A 14,964-nucleotide genomic window follows, 5' to 3' on the forward strand; every position below is an offset into this window, starting at 1 on the left:
GCTCTGGGCGCCCTTCCCATAGCTTAGGAAGGACTCTCCAAATGTGCCTCGTCATGTATAAAATAACGGTTTACGAACGCCAAAGCATACGCTATCAATCCTTCATCATTGACAACCGCCGGCCGGGGCGTTGAAAAGAGCATCATATGCAAATTTACAGAGAACCTATTCACAACATATTACGTTGTAATAAACGTATTTTAACTCTCACCTCTTCAAGACTTCTCACTGCAACGCTCTGCCGCAAAATGGCTTTCCCCCAGCGTCACTTTTACACCCCCGAGACATCCTTCACTCCTCTCTTCCGCCTTCTTGATGATTTTGACAATTATTCTCGTCCGATTAATGCTCAGCAACAAGGCCGCCGCTCTGGTCTGATGCACTGGCAACCAAAATTTGACATGCGCGAGACGAACTCTGCGTATGAGCTCCATGGCGAGCTGCCCGGCACGAGCAAAGAGAATGTGAACGTTGAATTCACCGATCCTCAAAATATGCTCATTAGCGGTAAAATTGAGAGGACATACACTTCTGGCACCCCACCTGCTGGAACCCTGGAGGGAATTGCATCGAGAGGCAAGATCGCCGAGGGCGGCGAGGGACAGGCCAAGACATCTTCCCGCGAAGCAACCGCCGAGGATGCGACTGAAGATACGGCCAAGTACTGGCTCACTGAGCGTAGTATTGGCGAATTCTCACGCAACTTCAGTTTCCCTACTCGTGTCAACCAAGAAAACGTAACAGCAAGTTTTAAAGACGGCATCCTCAACATTACTGTTCCCAAGGCTGCTAAACACGAGTCACGCCGCATTACCGTCAACTAAATGAGGTTTACTAATGGAGGAATCAATTCCGAATTATTACGGCAATTCTAATCGCATTCTTCAGTTAAAAACTACAAAAAAAAAAAAAAAAAAAAAAAAAAAAAAGGGCAGGAGTAGCTAATGAGTCTTAGTTTTTCGCTCGGGTCACAATTGTAATTACTTGAGTAGTTCATATTACCTACCTAAAAATTCTTCACCAAACAAAAATGTATCGACAATGTTTCACTTAGAAGAGTAAGCTCAAATAGAGATGACGACAATTATAACAACTAATTCGACATTCTTCGATAAGGAAATAAATAGGGGAATAATAGCAGAGAGGACTGAAGTAATCCTGAAATTATTACCAATTATTAGCCCCTGTGATAACCGCTATCCATGTGATGAGCAGCTTAAGCTATGAGCTTAATAGTACGACAATTGGTAATAATTGCGTAGAGGCGCAGAGCCACTCGTACGAGTACAGCGTTCACGCCTTTTATGTCTGCACTGTAGCCTTCTAAGCAGTTAGATTAAACTATACAGGTATATTCACTAACTGCTACTAATAGTTCTGAGGAGTTAAACTTAGTTCTGAGGAGTTAAACTTAGACTTCAGTACTGTGACACACCCGAGTCTTGTGTGGTGGCTTCCGCCATCGCATGATGTAAAGCCACATTTACGCACAAGCTTAAATGCCGAGGAAAGCATATGACAACCCATCGAGTTCACGATGGGTGTTTGAACAGTATCGCGATAATAGCCGCCGTCGAAAATGACCCCATCACTGGTTATGGCGTAGAGACTAGCATCTGATTAAGTCTCTTCTGCACGGCAATCAGACCACCGTAGTCTTAACCACTTGTCCGGGATACGCATAGATAATGATGGACGCTTCGGTGTTTGGCGAAGGAATTAAAAGGAATAATGAATCCGAAGACCATTAGAGTGGCACAAATATTGATCTATCAACTTTCACTTACTCTCGAATATTTCTCCTCGGGGTAATAGCTTTTGAAGTCTTTCATAATGTCCAAAAAGGTGGTCATAGTCGGCGGTGTTGGCGGAGGCATGTCCGCTGCCACCCGCTTGCGTCGTCTGGACGAATCAGCAACCATTACCGTGTTTGAGAAAGGACCTTACGCTGGCTACGCAAACTGCGGTATACCTTATGCTCTGGGTAAGGTGATCAAAGATGATGAATCTCTGATTTTGCACACACCAAAGTATTTCAAGGAATATTTCAACATCGATGTTCACCTCAACACCGAAGTTGTTGAGATTGACCGTACAAACGAGCAAGTGTGCACATGAACCGTTGGAGAGGCTGAGGTTCGACGAGTCGGCTATGACAAGCTCATCCTTTCTCAAGGCGCTGAAGCTGTGCTTCCGCAGATCGTTGGAGCGGATCAGAGCCATGTGGTCACTCTACGGACCATCTCCGATCTACAAGCTATTCGATCTATCATGGTCGAACGATGCGTGAGGGATGTTTGCATCATTGGAGGCGGATTCATCAGCCTTGAAGCGGCCGAAAATTTGAGAAAGATGAAGTTTGGAGTCTCAATTGTCGAACAATGGACCCATGTCTTGCCCTCAATAGATGCCGATATCGCGCAGTTTCTTCACACAGAACTGAAGCGCAATGGTGTGAAGTTATACCTGAATGATACTGCAAGAAGAATCGAAACTTCTCATGTCGTCTTAGCCAGCAATGGAAGAGAAATCCCTGCCGAATTGGTCATTCTAGCTGTGGGAGTAAGGGCAAGAACATCACTGGCAAAGATGGCGGGTCTGGAAGTGGGAACACAAGGAGTCAAGGTTGAATCACACATGGAAACATCCGATGAAGACATCTACGCTGTAGGTGATATGGTTGAGACAAAACATATCATTCAACAGCAGCCAAAGGTAGTTGCTCTAGGGGGGCCAGCAAATCGACAAGGCCGACTCGCCGCAGATGATATAGCCGGCAGACCGGTGCACTATCGGGGCAACATTGGCACAATCATCTGTCAAGTCTTCGATTTAACGGTCGGTTTGGCTGGCCTGTCCGTCTCGGCGTTGCGTGACTTGGGACAGGAGCCGCTCTGGGTTACAGTGCATCCTCCACACCATGCTAGGTATTATCCCAACGCCCATCCAATCACGATCAAGACTGCGCTCGAAAAAGGCACAGGTCGTATTTTGGGGGTGCAGGCAGTGGGAATGACTGGCGTGGACAAGCGAATAGACGTACTGGCGACGGCGATGCAAGCCAGGATGACAGTCTTTGACCTGGAACATCTCGAACTGAGCTACGCACCGCCCTATGGCTCGGCTAAGGATCCTGTGAACATGGTCGGATTTGTTGGCTCGAACTTGCTTCGCGGGGACTATCAGATCGTACACGCCGAAGACATCAACATCAAGAATCTTCATGCCTGGCAAGTCGTGGATGTTCGCTCCCCCGAGGAGTTTGCGAATGGCCACCTCCCGGGCGCAATCAACCTACCAATTGCAACACTGCGCAATCAGAAATTGGAGCTTGATCAATCCATGCCGGTTCTTGTGTACTGCTATGTGGGCTACCGGGGATACTTGGCTTTCCGTATCCTCAGTCAGAGAGGATTCAGCGTAGTAAACCTTGATGGCGGACTGAAAACAGTAGTCGAGGGGGGAACCAGGCTTTGAGGGTTTGTTCTTGATGTTTTTAAATCTTAGTCATTCGGATGTATAGTATGTGAGGGTAACTCAACTGCTTTAATTATATATGTACTTTCCAACTATCTTATAACATTCGATCTTTTGAACATCGTGAAATATGTTATTTATCTTTCGCAGGGACGCGGGAGTTTGCCGCCGCAACAAAATGCCCCCAGGTAATCAGCTCTCTACTGCAATCATCTTGATGGATACTACACTCAATCAGTGTTGGCCCATCTTTATGCGCTATTGCTCTCTTGAGCGCTTCGGAAATTTGCTCTGCAGTATGAGCTTTAAGACCAAGCGCGCGTCCTCCTCCCTCTTCAGAATTAAACGCTTCGACCAGAAGCGCATAATTCCAATTCTGAATACGATTGTACAGTCCATCGTGAATCTCTACCTCAATTGTATAGCCCCTGTTGTTGATCAAAAGAATAATGATGGGAAGGCGGCATCTCACCATTTGCGAAACTTCCTGGGCAGTCATCTGGAACGCGCCATCTCCTGTCATGAGGATGGTCCTCCTCTCTGGTTTTGCCAAAGCGTAGCCAAAGGAAGCAGGTATCGTCCATCCAATATGACCCCATTGCATCTCAATCTCAAACTCTGCTCCTGGTGGAAGGCATAGTTGAATTCCATTGAACCACGAATCGCCCGTTTCAGTGAACACTGTCGTCTCTGGAGTCAAGAGTAGTTGCGTCTGTCGAGCAACCTCCTTTCTAGTTAACCTCTCCTGCCCGCGAGAAGCCTGTCCGAGAGAAGGATCGGGACGAAGTCGATCGTACTCAGTCATTGTGCAGCTGTTCCAACTGACTCTTTCGGCAAGTCTGATCAGAAAGTCTTGCAACTGGACGTGGCTAAAGTACATATTTGGATTAGGCAGGGCGACGCTGTCTATATCCGCAACTAGTTGTGGAACACTTGGCAGAGCCGTCCAGCCGACCGTACTGTAGTCTGTAAATACAGTGCCGATGCAGATGAGGACATCAGCCCAATTCACTATAGTGTCAGCTGCGAGGGTGCTGACCTGGCCCCAAAAGATGCCCGCGAACTGGGCGTGGTCCTCGGGAAAAGAGCCCTTTGCCGCTGGTTGAAGGACCACGGCGCATCCGATGGCCTCTACCAGCTGGAGTAGAGCCTTTTCAGCGCCGACTCTTCGCACTTTCGGCCCGACAAGAATTACGGGCTTCTGCTTGGAACGAAGGAATTCAGAGGCGCCGGTAACAGCAGCATCAAGGGCTGGGGCATCACTCGGAAACGGCTTGACTACAGCACTGATAGGTCCGGGTTGCGCACATGCCTCGCCGGATAAGTTCGTTGGCACTTCGATGTAAACCGGCTTCCGCTTTAGAAGCGACGTTCGAATAGCGCGATCGATCAACTCCGGGGCATGAGCCGCTCGTCGGATGGCTACGGCGCAGCAAGTGATTCTCTTGGCCATCTCAAGCTGGTAGATAAAGTCATGCTCCCCGAGCGTATGGTGCAGTAGATGTTGATCAACATCATTCGTGTTAGGTGCTCCACTGACTAGGATAACGGGGAGGTTTTCTGCATACGCGCTGCCGATGCCGTTGAAGGCTGAGAAGGCGCCTACGCTGTAAGTGACAACACAGACACCTACGCCGCAAGCGCGTGCATAGCCTTCGGCGGCCAGAGAACAATTGAGTTCGTTTGTACAACCAACCTCAGTTAGTGCTGGGTGCGCCTCAAGCTTGTCGAGGAGAATGAGATTGTAGTCGCCCGGGACGATGAAATGATGGCGAATCCCAATTTGGGCGAGCCTTTCGGCAAGATAATCTCCCACTGTGAAGAGGACCATATTGGTAGCAGTAAACCTGGTTGAGAGCTAAAGTTAAGTATTACATGTAAAACATTAGGCGACTTATGCAATCTGTCTGAACTTGAATTGGACTGCACGAGGCAAAGCAAGCATTTAAATATTAGCATAAAGCTTAAGCATTTCTGGTTGTCCGAGTTGGTAGAGTAGAATAAGCTGGCAGAATTCATGAAGTGATTTGGATAAGTGTAATCAACTATGTAATCGGCGTAGCAATACTCCAACATCTTTCATAACATGAAACTATCTCTACTTGATTCAGTCGTTAGCAGAGTGTAGCAATTGACTTTCTATGTTCAAATAGTGGCATGATCTTTCGGTAACATTTATATCAACAACCCCGCTATCGAAAGTGTTACACTTCCACTAACATCTAAATTACAGCCCCTCAGAGCGGGATGGATTGCTTGATCGTATGATCTTCAGCGGCTGTTGCAGCCACTTGGCATTGTACGGCAGAGTTTAAATTTACAGTTTGTCTGTTCTTAGAGTAAATTAATCCAGAAGCGTCTCCCTAGTATCATAGTAGATGGAACGTTGAAAAACTTGAAAGCATTATATGTAGTCCCAGGTTTAACGGATATGCCCAATTGTAGTGGATATGCATTCTAGAACTCATAATCTGCATAGAGCAACTGTCTAGTTTGCTAGTTCATCAATCGACGCAGGCCAGAGAGTCTAGTAGGTACCGGGCCGCCAGGTTGAATTGGAACTGGATCATAGTCCTTATATGCGTTCCCACCGAATACCGTATCCTTCAGCGTACCGTCCTTATCCCGTTCAAGTTCATAAAACAAGTAGGGGGTCTTGGAACGGGAGTCCACGGGCTTGACCCATTTCCATGCGCAGATACTAAAACCCCAATATTTGAACTGTGAGCGATGATTGAAGAAAAAAAGGTGGTGTACAAGCGGCGACGACTTACCTAGTTACACTCCTGAACGAGATCAGATCTTTTACAGACGTGTTTTTCGTCCATTTACGGTCATTAGCCCAAAGATAGACGACTATAAGCCAGTCTCCGCCCAATGTTCGATATTTATCGTTCCAATATAGCGAGATGAAATCTCGTCGGCAGCACGTCATTTTGGAGGGCGCCTTGTCATGCTCTGTACGGTCGATGACTGGCCCCATTCTCAGAGGAATTGTTCTCCATGATTTTATGGACCGTTCATAGTTTTCCTGCCTCAGCTGTCTAGGAAGGTCTTTGAAGTATGTGCGCACAAGCATACGCCATGGTGCTCGCCCATCCTGATACCCTTCGGGAACGTGGTAAGATGATACCAACCATCTGAATAATCGCACCTCAGGTATTCTCTCGGGATGACGCCTCATGTCGACAAATAGATTTTTGAGGGGACTGTCACACGGCTCAGCATGTATATCCAACGCCGCCTCTTTCTTTTCTCAGCTAGGGCCTTGTTTGGGTCTTCGTCGTTGACAGGGCATAGGCCCCATTCTGGAGACCACTCACCCCCCCGTCGAGGTCGCCGCGAGTACTCTGGGAGTAAGGGGCAAGGGCAGGGGCAAAAATGTGTGCATCGAGGCTTGCTGGCGATCATGGCTCAGACTTTTGCAGATGGTATTGATGATCAAGCGACTAGTTCTGGTCGAATGGAACATTATCTCATCTTACTGTGGGTGTATATCTTCTACATTTATATACCTGAAGGCATCGGTCCGTCCATAGAAGTAAGTTTACTCCCGTGGGGTGGCTGGCTTCATACTCTCAGTATTTCTCGGTGTGGCGGTATTTTAGGAGTCTATGTTCAAAGCGACACCTCTTGGGAGATGGAAGGGGGCCATAGGGAATAGGTGCATATCTATTTAAAATACTAGAGATACTGGAGATATTAATTAATTGCTTCTATATTTTGAGGAGCTAATTGGAGTTCTATGAGTCTGGATGGAAAATGGCCTCACAAAGCCGGACCTCATATGAGGCCGATGCATACATAATAACCCAACCAAAGCGAACTACAGGTACTACCAACACCAGGATTCCACTTCTCAAAGTTTGCCAGAGTAATTTTGGCGTTGGTGGCGATCGCTTGACACGAATCACCAGAAACCACTATTTGCTGGTCAGTATTCTCGAAGAATTAATAGAATCACAGCACGGCACTATTATGCGTGCAGGGTTATTGTCATAACTCACCTAAATGGAACTTCTTACAGTTGGTCACCATACCAGCTTGCGTGGGTGTTGGTGTGGCTACACCATTGCCCGGGGTAGTCTTTGATGTCTTCATCGTCGTGGGAGTAGGGCCACCAACAATATTGACGCACACATAGTAACTAACCAACAGAGACGAGCAACCAGTTCCGACGGCAGGATTCCACTTATAAAAGTTATCAAGAGAGATACCCTTTGCTGCAGCAACTGTTGCACATGAGTCTCCTGATTTCACCAGGTAGAAACTGTTGCAATTGCTGACCATGCCGGTCTGTGTAGGAGTTGGAGTCGTGATTCCATTTCCAGGTTTCGTTGTTGTAGAAGTGGGCTTGACTGTCGTCCCTCCCACAATACCTACACAGACATAGTCTCCCACGATGAGCGCAGTGCAGTCCGACTTCACAGCAGGATTCCATGCGTAAAAATTGGCAAGCGTTATGGCATTGCTCGAGGCCAGAGCAGGGCAACTATCACCAGAAACAACCAAATGGAATTTATTACAACTGCCAATCATTCCAGTTTGAATTGGGCCAGGTGTAGAGATTCCGTTACCGGGCTTAGTAGACGTCGATGTAGGTTTGACTGTTGTTCCGCCTACAATGCCGACACAGACATAGTCTCCCACGATTAGCGATGTGCAATCGTTTTTTACTGCGGGATTCCATGCGTAAAAGTTGGCAAGAGTTATGGCATTGCTCGTGGCAAGATCCGGGCAGGTATCGCCAGAAACAACTAGATGGAACTTGTTACAGCTGCCAATCATGCCAGTTTGAATCGGACCTGGAGTGGAGATTCCATTGCCAGGCTTTGAAGAAGTCGACGTGGGCTTGACTGTTGTACCGCCGATGATTCCAACACAGACGTAATCACCGGCAAGAAGTTGAGTACAATCGCTCTTGACTGCGGGATTCCACGCGTAAAAGTTGTCCAAGCTGATACCGGCCTTTGAAGCAATGTCAGGGCAGGTATCGCCGGACACCACAAGATGGAATGAGTTGCAGTTGCTAACAATCCCCGTCTGTACTGGGCCAGGAGTCGAAACCCCATTGCCTGGCTTAGTGGTAGTTGAACCACCCTGCGAGATGACACCAACGCAGACATAGTAGTCAAGGATTAGAGATGCGCATGAGGTTCCCACTGCAGGGTTCCAAGAGTAAAAGGTATCCAGGCTGATGCCGTTGGCCGACGCCAAAACAGCACAAGAGTCTCCTGAGACTACTTTGTGGAACTTGTTACAGTTGCTGACCATGCCAGTCTGTGTAGGTGTTGGCGTGGTAACTCCATTGCCTGTTGTAGTAGTCGAAGCCGCCTTTGAGGTGGAAGAAGGCGGTGGTGGCACTCCAAAATTCTGCTCAACGCAATATGAGTCTCCCGCTATAATGGGACATCCGCTTTTAGCTAGAGATGGATTCTGTGAGATGGATTAGCTTTGTGTTATGGATAAACACTGAACGAGCGGAGTCGGCAATTGCTTGAAGGCTTTGACATACGTATGCATAGAGTTGATCAAGTGTGATGAACCCAAAATCAGCTATGCTCTGGCAAGTATCTGAACTTGAAACAACATCCCAAGATGTACAGTCCTGTATGGTATCACTTGGAGCTGTTGTAGGAGGATCAACGGTGTAGGCTGCGGCAAGAAGACCAGCTGCGCATAGCACAACAGCAAGTGACTGTCTCATGTTTGCCTTGCTGCCTTGGCTTCGACGAAGAGGCTAGTTGAGAGAATGCCTTGCCATCAAAAAAGGAGACAGCTGCATCACTCGATATATCTCGTTTATTTATACCATCATCTCCATCGTTATCGAAAGTTGCAGCTGCAAAAATTGCATCGTGACCAATGTCTCACCGAATCCCCTGTAGACATCGTATGTCATAGAAAACTCCGCGGAATTAACAGGATCACGATCCTGAAGCTCAATACTTCCATGACGAGATGATTGTCAACGTTCCATCCTCCGGTTGAATGCATGTGTACGGCACAGTAAGGTGATGTTGAATCCTTCACTGTGATGCAGGGGTTGTGCATGCCATGCATGCAATCCTCCCCCAACACCATTCCCGCTTGTGGGGTCAGATCACACAATGATGCGCCCACAGATTCCCTTTGTTGGTAAGACGAGCGAATCCTCATCGCCAAGCCGGAAGGAATATCGGTTGTTCAAGGCGGACCGTCGCTGACAACACGGACATTTGTCGATTTTAGGCAATTGAGATCTTGCTGCACCAGATGAGGCCGATTCCAAGGCATTTGGATAAGGCATTTGGATAAGGCATTTGGACGTTGCCTGTTTTCTGTGTCTGTCTGGAAAATACCATTTCTGTAAAGCAAAGCTAAGCAAAGCTGTTGAACAGAACACCAGACAGAGTATCTCCATCAGTCTAGATCATGGGCTTCGCTGTAGGGCTTGCCTTGCTTTTGCAGGTCGTGGCTTTTTTCTGCAATACTCCTTTTGCTGAAGCCCAAGTTCAACTCCTCAATATCACAAATGCACCTGGTCTCTCTGCTACATGTATTGCTGTTCTGAACCAGGCGGTGAACTGCACAACTACAATTGCTTCCATCGGCAATGTTCTCGATGGCTCTCCAGTCTTTGGCACACCACTGTTTTTGACAAGCTCTCAGCTTAGCGGACTGTGCAACACTGCATGCTCAGCATCATTGACAACATGGGAAAGGCGAATAGCTGGTGCTTGCGGAGCGACACTTTATGATGCAGCAGACGGTGGCCAATACGCTCTGGCATTGTTTGCTGAGCAATATGTCGAAGCCTACAGTTCAGTCTGTCTGATGAACAAGTAAGTAAATACTTATCGTCAGCACGAGGAGCACAGAAGCAGAACTTACGGTAAATATCAGAGCAGGGGCTTATTGTAATCGTGTGATTGGAGATCTCATGCGCATTGATCCGGCCAACCAAAGGGCCACGGCGACGCCCGGTAAGTAACAAATTTTTCGAATATGAAGATTTTGTATTGACATTTGTTAGTTTCTACTGCATATTGTGATGATTGCTACCTCTCTTTGTTGTCTACCCAGTTAGCAATGCCGTTGGCCTCTACCGCTGACCTGAAGAGCTTATTTGTAACTTTGACATCCTCGTGTAAAAAGACAGGATGGAGTTTATCTGCTCCTCCAACAGCAACAACATTTACAGTTCCGTATGTATCCTCGGTAATATGAATCTTTGTAAATTCAAACTTATAAGTGCGACTAACATGGCAATACCAATAGGCCAACCCAGCCTCCGGCAGCTGTGTGCTCTGGTACTAAATACACAATCTCCTCAACAGACACATGCGTGGGTATTTCCATGAACAAGGGAATAAGTACCGATGATTTACTCTCATACAATTACCTATCGTCTTTGTGCAAATACTTCCCCAAAGCGGGCACCTCTCTCTGCATTCCCGACTCTCGTGTCTGCAAGCCATATACGGTGCTGAAAGACGATACATGTTCTTCTCTGCAGAGTCAATTCAAGATTTCATATGCGCAACTTATCGCGTGGAATCCATCTCTGGGGTCGAAATGCTCCAATATTCAGCAATACGTCGGCTATGCGATTTGCGTATCAAATCCGGGAGGAAACTATGTTAATCCCAGCCCAACTACCATAATTCCGTCTTCGACAGCGTGAGTGAAATCCCCCCTTTCACCAAAGACTATAAGAATATTAATACAAGACTCAAGGACTTCGTTATGGACATACTCTTTGCCAGCCATGACATCATACCCCAATGCTACATATGTAGCGTCCACCGCAGACGCTCCCTATGCAAACGGAACCCGCATGGACTGCACAAACTACTTCACTGCGCCAATCCTTACCAATTATACTGGAAATGGGACCACAAGCTTCAACTGCCAAGATGCTGTTTCTCAGTTTGACATTGAAATGACAGATTTCTTGACCTGGAATCCATCTCTGAATGCTTCGAGCCCGTGTACAATGGCAAATAACACACAGTATTGCGTCCAAACGTACAGACAAACGTCTAAAAATATTACCAGTTCTTGTGTGCAGAAGGCAATCGCTCCTCCGGGCTACGATTGCATCGGCTTCACATCAAGGCACGGCATAGACCAAGACCAATTCGCACTTTGGAATCCAGAAGTGGGGAGTGACTGCGGGCAGTTCAAAATTGGCACTCAATATTGCATTGATGTGCTGCACTACCGACAGCCAGGTATCACTTCGAACTGCAATAAGTTTGCTGCGGCCAATAACACCAACTGTAAGTCACATAGCACCGCTGATTGTTTTCTACGATTTTCAAGCCACCGTACTAACTTGCGACAGGGGTTGAGCTTCCATGTCAGATAATTGAGACAGAATTTGGCATAAGCCACGCCCGCTTCATCGCATGGAACCCTGCTGTCCAAGACAACTGTAAGTATTGGCCTTCTGTCAATTATCTTTGGGCATGAATATTTCAAAATTCTCACACTTCTGTGTCTTTTTTAGGTACTGGGCTATATCTTGGCTACGATTATTGCGTTTCGATACCCAACTACAGGCCCACCTACACGTCAACCACGCCATTTGCTACCGCGCTGCCAAGCCCAGCAGTTTTGCCTGGCGTAAAATCCAATGCGAAAAGTTCATCAAGTTCGTTGCCCAAGGGGAAAGCGACCGTAACTTCAGGTAGTTCCAAGTCTACTAAGTCGAATAGTCTGGATCGGCAAATGACTGTTCCTACTCCCACTGGGAAATGACAGCAAGGCTACGGGGCGTCCAAATATTTGGATATCACATTAGGCTATTGAAATAGCATTTCAGATACAACTAGATAAATCTTATTTTAGAATCCATATCTAGAGATGATTTATAAATTGTGCTATGTTGTCAGAGAAGGCTCTCAAGTTTGTGAAAGGCCACGTTCATGACCATCAATAACTTCTCCCACTGCCTGGTGACCATCCCTGTTGGCAATATATGTACCTAGCTGTCTGGCCCACTCCATCCCGGGAGTCCACTGTCGCTCCTGTCTCCAGCAGATATTTCACAGCCACTGCATTTCCTGAAAGCTGCAGCGTGCAGTGCCGTAAGGCGTCGGGATATAGGGGCCAGATGAATGCATAGAGCTGTTCGGAGTGGAATATTGGATCTCCATGACAAGGATTTTCTTCAGATGGAATTGTCAAGGGACCCAAATCCAGAATGTCATGTCAGCATAAGACGAGAATTTCACGGCACTTCGGAAATAGGCAGCAACGAATCCCAGCCCTAGTGATCTAGACTGGTTGCAAAATGCTCTCTTAAGATAAATTGAATAGCTTCCGAGTAAAGATATCTTTAATAGAGTACATCGAAAGGCGCTGATCCAACACACCCTAGCCAAACCAATCCATGTTGACTTCATAATCGAGATTGGCTTGACAATTGGCCCTGCTTTCCAAAGAAAGACGGACAAAATCAATATGGCCAGGATCACCTTTCTGCAGAGGAGTGGAATCGGCTGAAAGATCATCCCAGCTAATGTTCCATTGCTCAGTATTATCTATCGCATTAACTGCCACCAGTTGCGTTGGCCTTCCAGCAGAAGCGCCTGAGTATCTTGCCTTTAACTCTGAAAACTCAGCGGCCCAAATATATTGGTACTTTGACAGTTGTCTTGGCTTGAGAGACATGACATCTAGAAGCTGCAAGTTAGCCCAGATTGGAGCACATGAAGAAACGGCTGAGTCAATGTGGATTGACTATATTCAACTTACAGACTACGCCGCCGCAGTGTCTAGCCATTGCGCGGGACATGTGTTCAAAGTAGGTGAAATACACTTGATTTGTTTGCAAAAAGGCGAGCCAGCTGCCGTCGACGAAGACTTCCCAGTAGTTACGATCCTTGGGGTTGTCGGGGTTTGGGTTGCTGATATCGTTCTTGCCCGAATACAAATTCTGCGAGTAGGTGAGTATACACACAAGTAATTCTAGGCTATTCAATGATTATTTACCCATATAGACAACAATTTCTTTTTGCAAGCCCAATCCGTAGCGAACCATGAAAGGCCAGGGTGGTCGAGATGGCCCATTGTCTGTCGAAGGGCCCATTCTGCCTTGTCCTCGTTTTCCTTAGGGACAGAAGTGTAAAATACGCATCGGTTCATCAGCTGAGAGTCTGGTAAGAGTATCTGTTTTTCAAGCCATTCCGTCGTCAAGTCATTTATACTGGTGACTTTGCCTGCAGCCGCTTCTATGCATCCCAAACAACTGGGCAATTTGAACACTGGATCTCCAGGCTGACTACCAGGCGTGCGTTTGACGATACTTCTTTTGTCAAGGTTTGGTAATGGTTGAATCCCCAGGGCCGCTTGTAGTTGTTTATTATTCCAGGAAAAATTAACTTGGTAGTTTTCATAAAAGATATGTTCAGGCAGGACATCATCGGATAACTTCTTCTCGGTGCCTTCATGGCCACGAGCATTCACGGCCAGTGCTTTATTCGTAATTCTTTTTGGGGTTGGGAGTGTACGAGGAGCGACATTTTTTCCAAAGGCCAAAGAGAGAATCAAGGTGATGGCAAAGAATACTGGAAGTACTGCCAATCGACCCATATTGAGAGAAGCAGGTCTTGCAGCAATGGCCGCTTCAAGATGCCTAATGAAATTGAAGACAAGACAAAAGGATATTGTCGAACCTTCTGCCATGAAAAGAAGGGAATGCATGAGTATCCTAAATTCACAACTGCCTTGCCCAAATCTACGAAGCATATCGGCTACAGTATCGGAGTTCCTCCAGTGATGGCGTGGGGTCGAAAATCCAATGGATCGAAGGAATCTATGCTTGTCGCATTGGATCGAAAGACCTCGGTCGGATGTTACTCAAAGTAGACCAACTGGACAGTGCGGTATATACTGTAGAAAGAAGGTGGTTGGCCCTAATTTTTTCCCTTGCAGATTCCTCGATGCATGCAACCTTGTAGGTGGTGCTACTGATCTGCTGATTGGTGTAATCAGCTCTCATTGGCAGCAGATCAGATCCGAATAGCCGACACCCTTGTAGCTGAATGTGGTTCGCAGGATCAACAGGTTAATATAAGCTGTAAGATGAGGTTTGTTAGAGTTAAACATAAGCGCAACCGACCTCCGGCGATCCGGCGGCAACGTAATATGCCTCAGCTTGTAGCTTTGTAAATCGTTGACAGAGCCAGAGCGTGACAATATCGAAGGATTGCAGTGTTGCATTGTAGGAACTCCGATTTATGGCCGTGAATGCTTGTTGGTGGGACTTTTGAGGCTGGCCTAAGGATTTACCCGGCTGGAGATAGCAGTATGCTGTTGATCATTCCCGTAGGATGCGCAACTCCGATATGCATCCGTACAGCAGGCCGAGGTTCTGCTGTGGAATTTTGGGTGTTGCTGTTAAAACTTTCCATAGCTCTGTCATGAAACTAGACTGGGCGTTTCCTGCCGTTATAGAAATCTCACGTAGGACGTGAATCTCTAGCTGTGCGGACCTCA

General features: G+C 47.0%; 6 protein-coding genes across 6 annotated transcripts; 3 read left to right on the forward strand and 3 right to left on the reverse strand.

Moving 5' to 3' along the window:
• Positions 1-248: 248 nt before the first annotated feature.
• Positions 249-824, forward strand: T069G_07852 (hsp20/alpha crystallin family domain-containing protein; the record flags this gene model as incomplete). The annotated part of the gene is made up of 1 exon (XM_056175062.1): positions 249-824. The coding sequence occupies one exon, from the start codon at positions 249-251 to the stop codon at positions 822-824; it is 576 nt and encodes a 191-aa protein (XP_056026011.1).
• Positions 825-1,833: 1,009 nt separating this feature from the next.
• T069G_07853 (pyridine nucleotide-disulfide oxidoreductase domain-containing protein) lies at positions 1,834-3,477 on the forward strand (the record flags this gene model as incomplete). The annotated part of the gene is made up of 2 exons (XM_056175063.1): positions 1,834-2,106; positions 2,161-3,477. The coding sequence occupies 2 exons, from the start codon at positions 1,834-1,836 to the stop codon at positions 3,475-3,477; spliced, it is 1,590 nt and encodes a 529-aa protein (XP_056026012.1).
• Positions 3,478-3,610: 133 nt separating this feature from the next.
• T069G_07854 (thiamine pyrophosphate enzyme, central domain-containing protein) lies at positions 3,611-5,308 on the reverse strand (the record flags this gene model as incomplete). Its single annotated transcript, XM_056175064.1, has 1 exon — positions 3,611-5,308. The coding sequence occupies one exon, from the start codon at positions 5,306-5,308 to the stop codon at positions 3,611-3,613; it is 1,698 nt and encodes a 565-aa protein (XP_056026013.1).
• Positions 5,309-7,260: 1,952 nt separating this feature from the next.
• T069G_07855 (uncharacterized protein) lies at positions 7,261-9,184 on the reverse strand (the record flags this gene model as incomplete). Its single annotated transcript, XM_056175065.1, has 5 exons — positions 7,261-7,400; positions 7,485-7,773; positions 7,861-8,282; positions 8,343-8,913; positions 8,993-9,184. 5 exons carry the CDS (start codon positions 9,182-9,184, stop codon positions 7,261-7,263), a joined length of 1,614 nt encoding a protein of 537 aa, XP_056026014.1.
• A 707-nt stretch (positions 9,185-9,891) lies between these two features.
• On the forward strand, positions 9,892-12,222 carry T069G_07856 (uncharacterized protein; the record flags this gene model as incomplete). Its single annotated transcript, XM_056175066.1, has 7 exons — positions 9,892-10,301; positions 10,363-10,442; positions 10,493-10,664; positions 10,738-11,139; positions 11,197-11,741; positions 11,807-11,896; positions 11,972-12,222. 7 exons carry the CDS (start codon positions 9,892-9,894, stop codon positions 12,220-12,222), a joined length of 1,950 nt encoding a protein of 649 aa, XP_056026015.1.
• A 618-nt stretch (positions 12,223-12,840) lies between these two features.
• Positions 12,841-14,058, reverse strand: T069G_07857 (uncharacterized protein; the record flags this gene model as incomplete). Its single annotated transcript, XM_056175067.1, has 3 exons — positions 12,841-13,142; positions 13,222-13,402; positions 13,459-14,058. 3 exons carry the CDS (start codon positions 14,056-14,058, stop codon positions 12,841-12,843), a joined length of 1,083 nt encoding a protein of 360 aa, XP_056026016.1.
• Positions 14,059-14,964: the final 906 nt, after the last annotated feature.

Source organism: Trichoderma breve, chromosome 5, assembly GCF_028502605.1.
Source record: "Trichoderma breve strain T069 chromosome 5, whole genome shotgun sequence".
NCBI classification, from domain to species: domain Eukaryota; kingdom Fungi; phylum Ascomycota; class Sordariomycetes; order Hypocreales; family Hypocreaceae; genus Trichoderma; species Trichoderma breve.